Source organism: Astatotilapia calliptera, chromosome 4 (genome assembly GCF_900246225.1).
Source record: "Astatotilapia calliptera chromosome 4, fAstCal1.2, whole genome shotgun sequence".
NCBI lineage: Eukaryota > Metazoa > Chordata > Actinopteri > Cichliformes > Cichlidae > Astatotilapia > Astatotilapia calliptera.
The window spans coordinates 2,237,181-2,250,961 of NC_039305.1; the positions used below are offsets into that span (position 1 = coordinate 2,237,181).

Sequence of the window (13,781 nt, forward strand, 5' to 3'; positions counted from 1 at the left end):
GACTCATCTCTCGCCTCAGCCTCCTGAGGAAGAACACCTACACGCATAATTAATGAAGTGTTCTGGCAGCAACAGCTTGAATGAGGCAATCTAAGATAAAATAGAGATTAAAGTGTATTTACATCTGGGATGGATCATATTTATACTTTTCATGCAGTGGAAATAAACACTGACTGAACAGTCTTCTATGCGTCTTCAACAGCTGTGCTTTTATTCTGAAAAGCTTACGGTCATTTACAGGGTGTTTCCCCCCATAAATGCTACAGGATACCCTGCTTTATCATGCTTGTTTACTCTAATGGGGCCAAAGTTTACAAAATGAACATCATAATGATAATGCATAATACTGGATACGGAGGTCGTACAAACCCAATATTCTACTTTTGAGACATCCCTGTATCTGTGCAACAGCAGAGAGGTTTTTGCCTCTGTGTGTGAACTGAAGCTGTGAAACACGCTGAGTGATGCAACGTCCCAGAATCACTCTGCTTAAAAAGTGGTTGAAAAATATGATTTTTGTAAAGCACAAGGATGTGTGTATAAGTCTGTATATATCTGTAAATATGTATAACTATCGGCGTGTTAGTGGGGTTCTAAAACCAAATGCAAATTGTAAGCTAGTATTTATGATATGATGGGGAATACACAGGAAGAAAAAGTGAAAAGGGACATGATTAATTAAGCTAACGCTTCTTCTTACTTCTTTTTGAATGTTATTATTATTATGCTTATCATCATTAGCATCTTTATTATTATTTAAGCACAAAGACAGCAGCAGTGATGACATCATCAGTACGTGCCACATTAACGATGTCAGCTGAGTTAACATTCATTAGTATAAAGTCTCTCTGCTGTTTGGTTGCCACTCATATACACTGTATGTAATGATATAATAATTTTTCACCTTATTTTTCTAAACTTTCCATTGTTTATTGTTTGAAAACAATAAAAATATGTTGTGATGTTCCAGCTGACTCAGCATGAACACCAGAGGAGGAAGGACGTGCTCAGAATCCTGGATTTTCCCCAACGTTTAATGAAAAGCTGAATTTAGTCAAAAGGTTTGATCAGACATAACAAAACAGGCACATTACATTTAAAATGAACGACAAAAATCAGACTTCACGGCTGTAACAGACGTGCAGAGTCAGTGAGTGGAAGAAGAACATTCATTATTTCATTTAGACTAAATCGCTCTCAGGTTAAAAACAGACACGTAAAAGACATCAAAATAAAAAAAACATTTTTTCTGGTTACAATTATTTAAGGATTAAAGATTCCAGCTATTAACATATTCAGTGCAGTTGGTTAATATAAAGAGTCATTTGATCGAGTTTGTGTGTCTGCACTGAAGGCGAACAGTTTACGGCTCCACAGTTTTACTCACGTTAACACAAAACAACAAGATCAGGTCATTCTTAAAAAGCTCCTTTAAGGTGCTTTACAAATGTACCACTCGCCATAAACACAAGAGAACAATATTTAGATTTTCTCATTAAAAACATGACTTTGATTGAAGCCTTGGTGCATGCTGGTGGATTAACCAGGGCAGCTGGCACACGTCTGTCCAAAAGTCCTCCACAGTGATGTGAGACTGATGAAAGAACACCTTTAATTTAAGTTTCCTCAAGTTTAGTTGCTGCTAAAGTGGTTCTACAGTTTGGAGGGGGAACTTTATTTTAAGTGACTGTACAAAAACCAAACAGAGAATTAGACGTGTGTTTGTTACTTTTTATGGCTGATCACAGCTCGTACAGGAGTTGTTTTGGTCCAGTTTTGTTGTTCTTCCTTAAACATAAAGTCTTTTATAATGACAAATAAAAATGTAAATCTGTAAAGTCAAAGGAACAATCAGGTTAGTTGAATTTTACTCTGAAAGAGTGAAAGAGCTTCCTCGAGTGTTTTTATACCCACAGCTCTTAAACCAACACCAGCAGGACGTGACTATTTGCTGGTTGTCCTGTTTCTGGTATCCGTGTGAGCTCAAATATTCATCATCCACCTTCAGGCTGAGCAGAAAGCTGTAGACGCGATGAGTCGGCAGCTTCAGGCGATGTTCTCTGTGACGCTCTTCCCATCAAATATAAAAGCATCTCCCGAAGGTCGTCTGTCTTTTTCCTGTCCGTTTCCATCTCTTTATTTATTCAGTCTCTTCCCTTTCCCCCGCTCCCTCGTCTCTCCTCTTCCTCCATCGCATTTCTGGCTCTCTCTCAGTCAACCTTGGTGCTTTTGTGTCTCCAGGGATAAATCAGCTCCCCGACAAACAGCTTCTTGACCAGAGCGGCCCATGAGTCTCTGGGGTAGCAGCTGTATGTCGGGGTGCGGTACAGCTGCACCACAGTGCTGCACTTCAGAGGGTTTATCTGAGGAAGAAAGCATCAAAATAATGGCTTACTGTCAGGAGGAGCACACACTGATGACACATTATTAGCACGCTGAGGTAGGAAGTAAGGTACAAACAAAACAAATGCACCTGCAGTTCTTATAAAGTCCACTAGAGGCGCCAGCAGTGAGTCGGTCCCCGTGGGCTCCCACGTTAAACTTTACAGCAGATATAAACACGTTAACCGTCTCATTAAGTGTCAGTTTTATTTACTTAAGTGTTGTAGTCTGTAAGTTTTTGGTTCTTTTGTTTTTTATTGAGCTTCATCTGATATTTCCCCTCCTGAGTTCCTGGATCACAGCGGCGTGCCAAGTCTGAGTTTTCCTGTTCCTCAACCACCAGATGTGACCTCAGCATCTGTTCCTGCACCAAACCTGTCAGACGTCTCCTCAGGACCAGCCGTCAGGCTCTGCTGCTGCTCGCCCTCCAGCGAGGTCCGGCCTCCACCCTTTTCTGTTTCTCTCTGCAGCTCCATCATGTTAGTTTTCTCCAGCGTTGGCTGGCTTATGTTTATTTCCTGTTTTCCATTTTTCTTTCAGTGTCTTGTGTTAATTTTACTTCCTTTTTTTTTTTTTTTTGATCGTCCGCCTCGCCCAGATTGTTCTCACCTGTCATGTGTGTTTATAGCCCCGTCTTCCTCTTCCTGTTTTTAGAGGAAGTCAGTAGTTTACCTGAAGTTGTAGTAGATTGTGTCCTGCTGGAGCCTTTGGGTGAATTTTTAATGTGACCAATAATAAAGTTGCTGTGCAGTCAAGAAAAATAATTTGGCCTCAAATGTAACAAACTAAGTATTTAGCATTTAAAACAAGCAAACAGCTGGATGATCATGGAAATTTCATCCAGCTGTGATGATTTGAACACAAAGAGGCTTCCTTGTAGCAGCCAATGAGGTGCCTCCATGTTTAAATCTGCGTGGTAAGACAACGAAGACCTGTGTGACCTCTTACCTCCATCAGCAGGTGAAGGGCGGTGCCCGGCTCCTCACACAGCACCTGGAACTTTACACCTTCTGAAAACGTGCACAAAGCCTCACGATGAAAACCTGCACACCTCCCCCACGCAGTTATTTAAAGGCTTTATAAAGACGGTTCAGTAAAGCGTACCTGCCAGTCTGTAGGGTCTGAAGAGGCGGAGGCCCATGGCAAACAGCGGGAAGGAGTTGATGAAGTCCACGCTGAGGTGGAGGACGCCCTGGAACAGCACCACCACGAGCCGGAGCTGCACGACACAACGAGACCCGGGAGTCAAAAAGAAACAAACAAAATAATGGATTGGATTTATATAGCGCTTTTCGAGACACCCAAAGCGCTTTACAATGCCACTATTCATTCACTGTCACATTCACACACTGGTGGAGGCAGCTATGGTTGTAGCCACAGCTGCCCTGTGGCAGACTGACAGAGGCGAGGCTGCCATATCGCGCCATCGGCCCCTCTGACCATCACCAGTAGGCGGCAGGTGAAGTGAAGGCGTACCAGAGTGAAGACCAGGTAGTAGAGGGCGGTGGTGGGCAGCAGGAACAGCAGGATGGTGAAGAGCAGCGTCCCGATGAAGAGCTGGAAGAAGCACAAACACAACAACACTCAGAGAAAATTCTCTGCATCTCTAAGAACTGATGAAGATTATGTTGAGTCTGAGGCTCTCGATGCCTCCTCTTCCTCATGATAATTCATTTTTTAAATAAATGTAAAAATCTTGGTATTAAAGCTCTTGAGTTAGTTTGGGTTTGAAGCTCCTGTGATGAGGTTTCAGATCAGTCTCAGCATCCAATCGCTGACAAACGTCCCTCTAAGAGGGGGCGTGTCTCCTCTTCACAGTAGGAAATTAATGCGCAACCAAATAAATCAAATTACGTTTGTTTATTCAGAACATTTTACACCAGAGTCGAGCACAGAACAAGCAAAATCAGGAATAAGTGCAAGAAACCCAGATGTGATGCTCCCATTTAAAGACTGCTCAGTAGAAATCTATGAATGCCTTTAAAGAGCCAATCAGCAGCTGAGCCTGGAACCATGAGCCAATCATGCTGCAGAGCTCATTCACAGCTCCTAAAGCTGAGTGGAGGACGATGCATTCACCGTTCTCGACGCGGTAACAAACATCTTTCTTTGATTTCTTTGCCTCCCTGATCCTGGTTCTGCTGGAGGTTCTTCCTGTTAAAAGGGAGTTTTTCCTCCCCACCCTCGCCAAGAGCCTCTCACAGGGGATCGTCTGATTGACGGCGTCTTCTCACCAATATTTAAGGTTCTTTATCTTATAAAGTGTTGTTGTGAAATGGAGCTGTATGAATCAAACTGACATCAGTGGTGCTCAGATATACATATAGTGAGGAAAACAGCTTCCGAATCCTCATTTTGGGATAAATGTACCATTTTTTTTTAGCAGTTTTTAAATAAGATTTGACTCTCATCTACATTTGTAGAGACTCTTTGTCTCTACAAATGTAGATGTTGAATTCATGGATCTCTACCTGTTTATTCTCACAGGTGTTTGTGGGTTACCTGGTCCACGTCATAGGAGCAGGAGTCCACTCTCTGCCGCAGGACGTTCCACTTCTTCCCTCTGAAGAGCCTCCAGAGCGACGAGAGCCCATAGATCTTCAGACAGTACAGCCTGACAGAGACACAAACAGGTGATGAGTGACTGCTTAAAAGGAACAGGTAGATATCTGACACAAAGACAGGTTTCATAGAAGAGCTCTGCAGAGGCCTGTTCAGCTGGTAAACCACCAGCTTTATGCGCAGCAGCACTGACAAATCATTTCAAGTGTAGTCACAGAAAAAGCACCACGGCTGTAATAGGAGCAGTCATTAATGACACACTCAGTCTGTTTGACAAAGACTAAGAGAGACAGAGAAGCTTTCCGTTTGAAGCACAGCGAAGCTTCTTCGACTTTCATCCTCTGCAGAGCCGAGCTGTGTTCACGGCAGGAGATATTTTTAGACCCGGGCGCGCAGATTTAATAATAATAAAAAAAACTCAGACAAAAAGCTCTCAAAGCGAAGAGCCGGCGGAGCATAAATATGTGAGGAGGAAAATGGGTAATATTTCACTGTGCACCACGGGGCGAGGCACTGCTATCTTTAGAGCAAATACATAATTTAGTCAATCCTTCACGACAGCACTCAGACTCCCGTCACACCACACGGCAGACTAACAGACCTCATTTCTCCTGTTAAAGCCAAAGCAGGTGAGTGTACCTGAGAGCTGACAGAACAGAACCAAGATTTAAGAAAATGAAGATTTAAATGTCATCGAGCTCATCTTTTAATCCTCAAACGGGATTCAGCAGCGATGACGTGCTGTTTCTGCAGCTGAACACGTCTTCAGGTTAAAGATTAAGAAGAAATACTCATTAGTCCTGTGATGCTCTGCAGTTACTGGCTGACCTACTGAAGGCAGCAACATTTCCTGCTGCAGAAGTTTCAGTTTCACATGCTTGTGCACAAAATATTGTAAAGAGTGTCATCTCCAAACCAGATGTTTGCTTAGTTTGAGTTTGACAGCAGCAGCCTGAGAGGACGTATGACAGAGTCATCGGTTCATCTGCAGTGTGGTGTTACAGGGATGCAAGCATGCTGTCACTTTTAAATGGTAAGAAGCGCTAAATAAAGGCTGCCAGGGTGGTTCCAGAATTTAACTTGACCCTAAAATCTTCCAGAACCAAAAAACTCATCATGAAAGTAAGAATGCCCCAAATCTGATCCATGCATGATGCTGCATGGAAGGGGCCCTCAGCACCCAGACATGAAGAAGGCCCAGCAGAGGCTCGACTTCTTCAGGGTTCTCAAACAAAAACAGCCCGTCCTCCCACTGCTGCTCCATCAGCACCACCGAAACCATCACCAGGTTCCCACCACCCTTCCTGGAGGACATTTGGAGCCACCGCTGCCTGATAAGAAGCACCAACAGAACCACGAACTCGCCCCTGATAATACTAATACTAATATATTTATATATTCATGTGCTTGTATATTTTCTGAGGATATTTTAATACATTTGTATTCCTTATTCTCGCTTCCTTTCATTGTACTTTGTTCAAAGACAATAAATTCATCTGAAAACCAATTAATTGATTATATTAGAATATTTTGCAACAAAGTGTTGTGCAAAAATCTTAAGGCACCCTCATTTCTTTATATTTGTTAGTGAAATGTGGAACAGTTGCAGGGATTAACTGAAACGTGTGCAAACACAAAGAAATACATTAGAAAATTAAACAGAATAAGTTAATATTTATTATTATGACCACCTTTAATCTTCATCACAGCCTGAAGTCTGAGGAAACTCTCTGTCATTAGTTTAAGTATCCTCAGTTCTCCAGCCTTCGTGGAGGACGTTCAAAGCTCTTTGGATGTTTCTGCCTCTTGTTCTGTTCTCTGTCAGGACGATCTCACGCTGCTTCAGTAAGTCTGAGGTCCGGCTCTGAGGAGGCTGATCCACGACTGGTGGTGTCCCACAGGTGTGTTGGCATCACTGTCAGTTCATAATCGTCAACACCGCTGGTTAAACTGCAGCCCACATGTCCATCACTGATGCCCCGTCACAGGTTTTCAGTCCAGTTCTTGTGTAATTTCCATACCTCAGCCTTTCCTCACAGTTTTCCTTGGCAATGGCTTCTTGACGGCCGCCCTTCCACTCAGACCATTACTGATGGCACGTTCATACTGAAGGGTCACGTTTCACCTTCATCTCTCTCTCATGGTTTGGACCCTCCTCTGAATCTTCACCATCTTCTCACAGTCAACAATGACTCTGTTCAGCAGCACAGTGCGAGTGTGAACATCTAAAGCAAACAGGCCTGCAGAGCAGAGCGTGCACCAGCTTAGGCGAGGCTCTTCCAAATGTCCAACCCTGTTATGTAACCGTGACGTCAAACAAAACATCCTGCAAGTCAGATTTGGTTCTTTTGTGAGCGGCTGCAGAAATGAATTATGATGCTCTCATCTTCATCTTTCAGTTTTCACTATTGTCCAAAAGGTATTTTATAGTAAATTTACCGGCTGTGTAAAAGTTTTTATGTGTAAGATTTTAAATAGTTTCTTTTTGAATGAACTGCTTTTAGCAAACGTCCCAAATATGATCTTCAAACCCACCAATTTGGCCTCCATCACCTCAGTCCGGTCGATTATTTCATTATTAATAAATTCTCATTTCTAGACCATTCTCGGGCCATTTTCTGCCAAGAAGTTTTTTTCTAGATGCACAGAGGAAGGAAAAGATTTGAAAGCACTGCCCCCTGCAGGTTATCAGAAGTACCTCCTCTCACAAAGCTTTACCGCGTGCTTATTCAATAAGGTGGTGAGATGAAAACTAAAAGAAGTCCTAAACAGTCCACTCATCCAGGTCCAGAGGCAGACTCGTCCTCAAACCCAGCAGAGAAGACTAATCTCTGCGGAGAGTCCTGGGTCTGTCCCAGGGCTTCCTCCCATTAACACCTCAAATGGCTCCTGTTGAGGTGGAGGAGCATCAGTTTCACTTCCTCACCATCCTCGCTCTCTAACCCTGACACCCACAATCTCATTCTCTCCTCACAGCTTGAAGAAATCAGCAGCTTCACCTTCACACAGACACTGTGCACATCTGTCGGCCTCATTGCTCCAGGCCTTGTTGCCTTCACCGATCAGAATGAGCTTTGCTTCATAGCGGAGTAAAAGCTGGCCGTTTCTAAGACATACCTGGCTCCGTAGACGTAGAAGCAGTAGATGTGGAAGGTGAGCAGGGCCACCATGTCTGACAGCAGCGAGAGGGCAAAGGTCAGGCCAAGGCAGGCCGACAGACCTCCGTACCACAGGATCCCCTCGATGAATGGAGACATCAGGTGGATGTAGCCTGGATGGAGAGACCAAGCAGCACAGTGAGAGTCAGCACAAGCTTTTGTGTCACTTTAGCGTGAAAAAGATTTAAACAAATTAAAGGAAATCTCAACACTGCAGAAAACCTCCTGATACTCACTGATCCAGAGGTGTATGTGGTACAGGAAGAAGCGGCCCAGAACCTGGTCCAAGGCCCGGTTCATCTTCAGCCCGGCTGGAGCTCCCATCAGCCACTGCAGCAGCTCCTCCAGCTCTTTAGCCACATGCTGAGGAGGAAGCGCAGGAGTTTAATGACAGAAGAACAGAAGCTGAAATTACACCAAATCCAGCCGGTTATTAGCGACTTAATGAGGCCTGTCGGCGCTGCGCAGGGCGCTGAAGTCTCTACATTTATAACATGAAGAGTTTTTGTGCCTTCAGGCTGTTTCCACAACATGATCCAAACACATGTCTGAGCATCATTAGTTCACTTATCAAGAGACTGTTTTTGTTTTCAAACCTGGAGTTTCTATAAAGCAACAAGCTGAAATTATTAAAGCTAAACTTTTTCACGTTTTTCCGATCCGGCGCGCAGCATCCTCTAAACTGCTTTTTGTCTCCTGGATGAAGCAGCAGTAATGTCTGATTATGCTCCTTCGATCCGTCTCTTGCTGGCAAAAGATGCTCATGAAGTGCAGGCAGCACAGGTCATTGGGCTGTGCCCCTCAGCAGGCTTCTGGAAGTTGGCCAATCAAAATAAAGTTGGTGTTTTAAAGAGACACGAACTAAAACAGCTTGTGTGAGACAGGAGGGCTGCATGAAGGCCAGCATGAGGTACACATGGATCCTTTTTTTAAACAATGAATCATGCAGAGCTGCTTTTTCCAACAGTGAACTGCAAAAACAAAACCAAGCTCATATGTCATGATGGCGATTCTACATCAAAGACACGACCATGAACCTGTAAAACAAAGACAGTCTGCGAATCGAGGACATTCATTCAGCTCCAGCATTACTCAGCTGGTCCCTCACACTTGCACACAGCAAAAATCTCCACAGAGCAATAACTTACATCAGCTGCAGGCATCAGCATGTTAGCCAGCGTGGCGATGTGGTCGTCTCTGTAGAGCCACGACATGAGCAGGACGCCGAGCCCCACGTCCACCAGGAACGACACCAGGATGTTGCCTTTCCTGCCGACAGACATCAAAGCGGAGACGCGGCGTTACAGTCGGCTCGGTTTCAGCAACAGTTTCAGTACAAACCAGGTGAAGCTCCATTTCTTCACCAGACGCCCACCTCATGAACTGCTTATGCTCGATGGCTGGTTTGGGCGAGCTCAGCGTCCTCATGTGTTCGGTCCTGTAGCTGATCTGGACACATGTGGACAGTTTACTGGACAGGAAGCGCAGCGGGTAAAGACTGAAGATCCTGCATGAAACAGAAGAGGCAGCTTAGAGCTTTACAGCCGCGGTCGGGACTTTCTTACAATAAATGCTGGACTAATAAATAAGAGCAAAACAAAGAAGGAAGCAGGAAAAGTACGTCGCTTCTTCAATTCAAAAAATAGTTTTTATCCAGCTTTGCATTACTCCAAGTCTGTGGAGGTGAACAGAGAGCCGAGTTTGAAAGCAAAGCTGTCGATTCACCGGCTGAGCTACGTTCTGACCATGAGACCAACAGAGTGAGTCTGAGGATACAAGCAGCAGAAATGAGCGTAATGATGCTGCACCTCCACATTAAAAGGAGCCAGCTGGGGTTGTGCAGCATCTGACTCGATGCCTCCTGGCTGCCTCAAAGCTGAGGCATTTCGGGCATATCAGAGTGGGTGAGGTCCTGCAGCAGAGCCAGAAGCTGCTCGATAGCTGCTCCTTCTCTGCTAGCTTGGAAGGATCTTAAAGCTCCTCACAGAAGTGTTGGAGGAGGTGGAGAGGGAGGCCTGTGCATCGATCTACTATACAGCTTTTCTATCAGTCTTTATTAACAGATTAAACACACCCAAACGCTGAGATGTAATAAAGTGTAACTACCTCGAACTTAATCCGTGCTTTGATTTTTTTAGAGGATTTTAGTCTTTTGCACAAACAGGACTTGAGCAGATTGCTTGAAATGAGTGTTTTTTATTTCATTTTTTAAAATGAATAAACTCACTGAAATTAAAACACGCAAAGTGAAAAACACTGAACAAGAATCTTCTCGTGCAGAAACTGAAACGGTGAAAGAAGGCACGGCAGGATTATAGTTTGTGGTTTATTCATCATGAATTAACAGGATGTTTTGTGCAGTTTCCAGGGGGAGGACAACCAGCGATAAAACAATCAGCACATTGATCAGTATATAAAATTATCTCTCAGCTGTAGCTCTCTTCCTCTTACCGGATGCTGCAGAGCCACGTCCACAAGGCGAGCAGCCAGCTGATGAGCACACACAGCGGCACTGAGGCCTGTTTAAGCAGCTCCACGATGATGCTGGCCTCCCGGCCTTCAGACTGCCAGTGCGTCGACTTCAGCGGCCCGTCATCGTAGCGATCCAGGAAGAACAGAGGCTGGCTGCGCGCTACCGTCTGGAACACCTGCAACAGGAAGAGGAGGAGCATGTGAGAGATCACCAGCTGCCCACATCAGGGATTGGACGCATGTTGGTGGAGGAGCTGATTTGAGAGCTTTGCACCAGCACGGAGACATCACAGTTTTTTTCTCCTCTCTACCTGTTTCAGCTCAGACGGCGGCTCGGTGTTGAGGTCAGGATCTCCACTCTCAGTGGGGTGGAGCTGCGACAGCATCACCTTCCTCTGCTCATAGTGGACAAAGATCACCTTCTCCTCCTCCTCATCATTTTGCTTTTTTGCTTCCTGCTGAGTTTCTTGCCCATCTGAAAGTTATTCAAATCAGAGCACAGAAACTTTCAAATTAAATGAAGGACATTTTATTGGACATTTAAAAACAGAAAAGAAAAATAATCTTAAAAACAGAAACAAACTGTCAGATAAAAAAATGAAAGACAGCTGTGAAAAAGGAGAACTATCATTCCAGGGTCAGCAGGCTTAAAAGAGTGGGAGGAGCTAAAGCAGCTTAGTTCAGACAGGATGAACTGCTAGGCTGCGCCAATGCCTGCACCTGTTTAAGATAAATAAGGATTATTTTGAGCTGAGAATCATGCAAAGCTACTCTAGCACAGTCCAGAATAAAAAAAAAAAAGTATGGAAAAGAAAAGCCAAGGAGGAAGCAGATTCCAGTCTGAGGATCTTACTTTGGTTCCGGTTGACGACCTCACAGATGAAGCCCATCTTTCCCATTTGGCGACTGACCTGGAGCCAGCGCTGCTGGGGGAAAATGGTGCTGAGGTCCCTGAGGAAGCTCTCCATGCTCTCCTGACCCTCTTTAGGCAAACTCCAGGAGCCGAGTACCGTCAGCTCCACCCCGCTCTGGGCCTGCATCTTAGAGACGAACACAGAGGACGGCTGAGGGACTGACGTCTGGCTCACGTTGCTGAATGGATTCATCTGATCATCTGCAACCTGACTAAAAGTTTTCCTCTGCATTGTGTTTAATTCAAAAGTCAAAGGTGACACCTATTGGACAACTTGTGCCCTACAAAGACTCAGCTCCCTCTTTATAATCACCAACCTGCTGGATGTACTGTTTGACCTGCCCGGGGATGAAGGGGTAGTGAATGACCGCCAGCACCACGGCTGAGTCATGACCAGAGATCCAGCGGCCCACCAGCAGCCCGCTCTCCGCCCGGTTACAGCACTGTGGGAAGAAAATCTTCAGCACCATGACTGCACTGTGGCTCAGAGTCCAGCAGCTCTGATGATCTGAGAGAAATAAAACAAGCAGAGGTAAACTTTAACTTCAGTTACCGCCCTGACGGAGAAATCCTTCATCACAGATACGCGTGCTGATTAGCGCGTGCAGGTCCCTCATTGGTGTCCACACCTTGGTTGGAGACACTCGTCTAACCCTGGAAAACTCACTGCCAGCAGCAGATATTACAAAAGTCCAACTTGGAAATCAAAGAATTCTGAAATAAAATTTATGTGAACATTTTACAACAGCAAAGATGGCGGTAAAAGTAAAGCGTTGAGGAAAAGCCTTTAAAAAAGTTTCAGCCAGTGTCTTAAAAAGATTTTAAAGCCTCTTCTCTCTAACCTCTATTCTACTGGTGCTTTCCTGACATGAAGCCCAGCATGGCATCAAGGCTCAGTTTCCCAGACATGGAATAAGCCTGGACCTGTTTTCAGTGGGACACATTCACGGAATACTTCTCATTTAGGAACAGGTCTAATCTATGTGTACAACACACTGTATGTGTGTATATATACACAAGAGTAACAGTAACCAAGTACGAACTACCCGCCGAGGGGACAAAGAAGTCCTTATTAATGAAAAATATCCCCGCGTTTCCATTTAAGTGCTACGACAGGAAAACCACTCAATCTTCCATTTTTTGAATGGAGTTCGGCAACAGAATGGAACAGGGTTAGAGACGGCTGTCCTCATTTTTTGCCCTTCAATCAGAAACCCGATTGGAGCACAACAGGAAGCCTGGGGCAGGGATGACATTGATTTCCGAGACCACGAAGCCGGTCAGCTGCAGTTTTATCTGCAGTGTTATTACAGAGTAACCGCGGGAACATAAAGAAATTACCCATCACGTCAAAGAGAAGAGTGACACCCCAACCTGCTGGTTTATCATGTCCCCCACCTGACAACCACCTCAAAGTTCTTCGCATTTTTCATTATTTTTCGTTAAAAGCGTTTTAAAATCAATGAACTGAAGCTCGAACAAACAACGGAAAGATCAAAGTGTCTAACATCACTGCGGAGACGAGACACGAGTGTTAAAAATGCAACTTTTACCTTGTTTAACACGACAACAAGAGTTCACCTTCCCTCTGCAGCTACGTGCAAACCGTCGGCGCCATCTTCGTTGTTGATAGTCCGTGCGATAAAACGCTCCGGAGAGAAACACGCGTTAATGACTGTGCTGTGTTCCTCTTACTGCGATTAGATTTCAGTTTTTGAAAGAATTAAAAGTCTCACATATTTTTTTTTACCAAAGTTTTTTTTTATTTGAAAGGGAACTCTTTCAATAGAGAATATTAATAATGTTATTTTGAAATGTGACTATATTAGTTTACATTCCTTGTTGTTTTATGCTAATAGTTTGATCAGGATTTTCTGAATTGTAATGTCTGAATGAAGGTATTGATCCTTAAGGGGAAACGTTTCAACCCAAAACATCCCAGAACAATAAAATAAGCATTTAAAGTCAACATGTAGTTCTCCTTACTCATAATTCCAGTTTACACTGAATTTATTACGTTTGCTTCAAAATTGAATTTTACCACGTTCACAGGCTTCAGCATTGGCCACAAGACGCTCCTCTGATTTTGAAAACAGTAATTCGTGTCGGCGTTATAAAGGACTGTGTTTCTGCTAATCCTTTTTAATTAATTTATACGGTTATTTCCTCTATGAAAAACTTTCTATATTCACTGTCTTCATGCGGTCCTTTTAAAATAATAAGAAGATATTATAATACTATAACAACATTTATAATTTACCTGGACCGAAAACTTTAAAACTTTATTATCCACA

At 44.0% G+C, this 13,781-nt stretch overlaps 1 protein-coding gene across 1 annotated transcript; it reads right to left on the reverse strand.

Annotated features, from left to right (window-relative positions):
* Positions 1–1,013: 1,013 nt before the first annotated feature.
* On the reverse strand, positions 1,014–13,160 carry pigq (phosphatidylinositol glycan anchor biosynthesis, class Q). The gene is made up of 14 exons (XM_026163968.1): positions 13,041–13,160; positions 11,805–11,995; positions 11,428–11,614; positions 10,886–11,049; positions 10,554–10,750; positions 9,478–9,609; positions 9,251–9,371; positions 8,339–8,465; positions 8,062–8,215; positions 4,885–4,996; positions 3,859–3,939; positions 3,487–3,601; positions 3,331–3,392; positions 1,014–2,363 (listed from the first exon to the last, which is right to left on the reverse strand). The coding sequence occupies exons 2-14, from the start codon at positions 11,955–11,957 to the stop codon at positions 2,211–2,213; spliced, it is 1,758 nt and encodes a 585-aa protein (XP_026019753.1). The 5' UTR covers positions 11,958–11,995; positions 13,041–13,160; the 3' UTR covers positions 1,014–2,210.
* Positions 13,161–13,781: the final 621 nt, after the last annotated feature.

What these genes read in the sequence shown, in the direction of transcription:
- pigq (XM_026163968.1), bottom strand. Translation starts at nt 11,957, where the DNA reads ATGGTGCTGAAGATTTTCTTCCCACAGTGCTGTAACCGGGCGGAGAGC. An exon ending in CCACATACACCTCTGGATCA is followed by an intron (nt 8,216 to 8,338) that starts GTGAGTATCAGG and finishes CTCTCCATCCAG; the next exon opens with GCTACATCCACCTGATGTCT. An exon ending in CCCTTCACCTGCTGATGGAG is followed by an intron (nt 2,364 to 3,330) that starts GTAAGAGGTCAC and finishes TTTCTTCCTCAG; the next exon opens with ATAAACCCTCTGAAGTGCAG.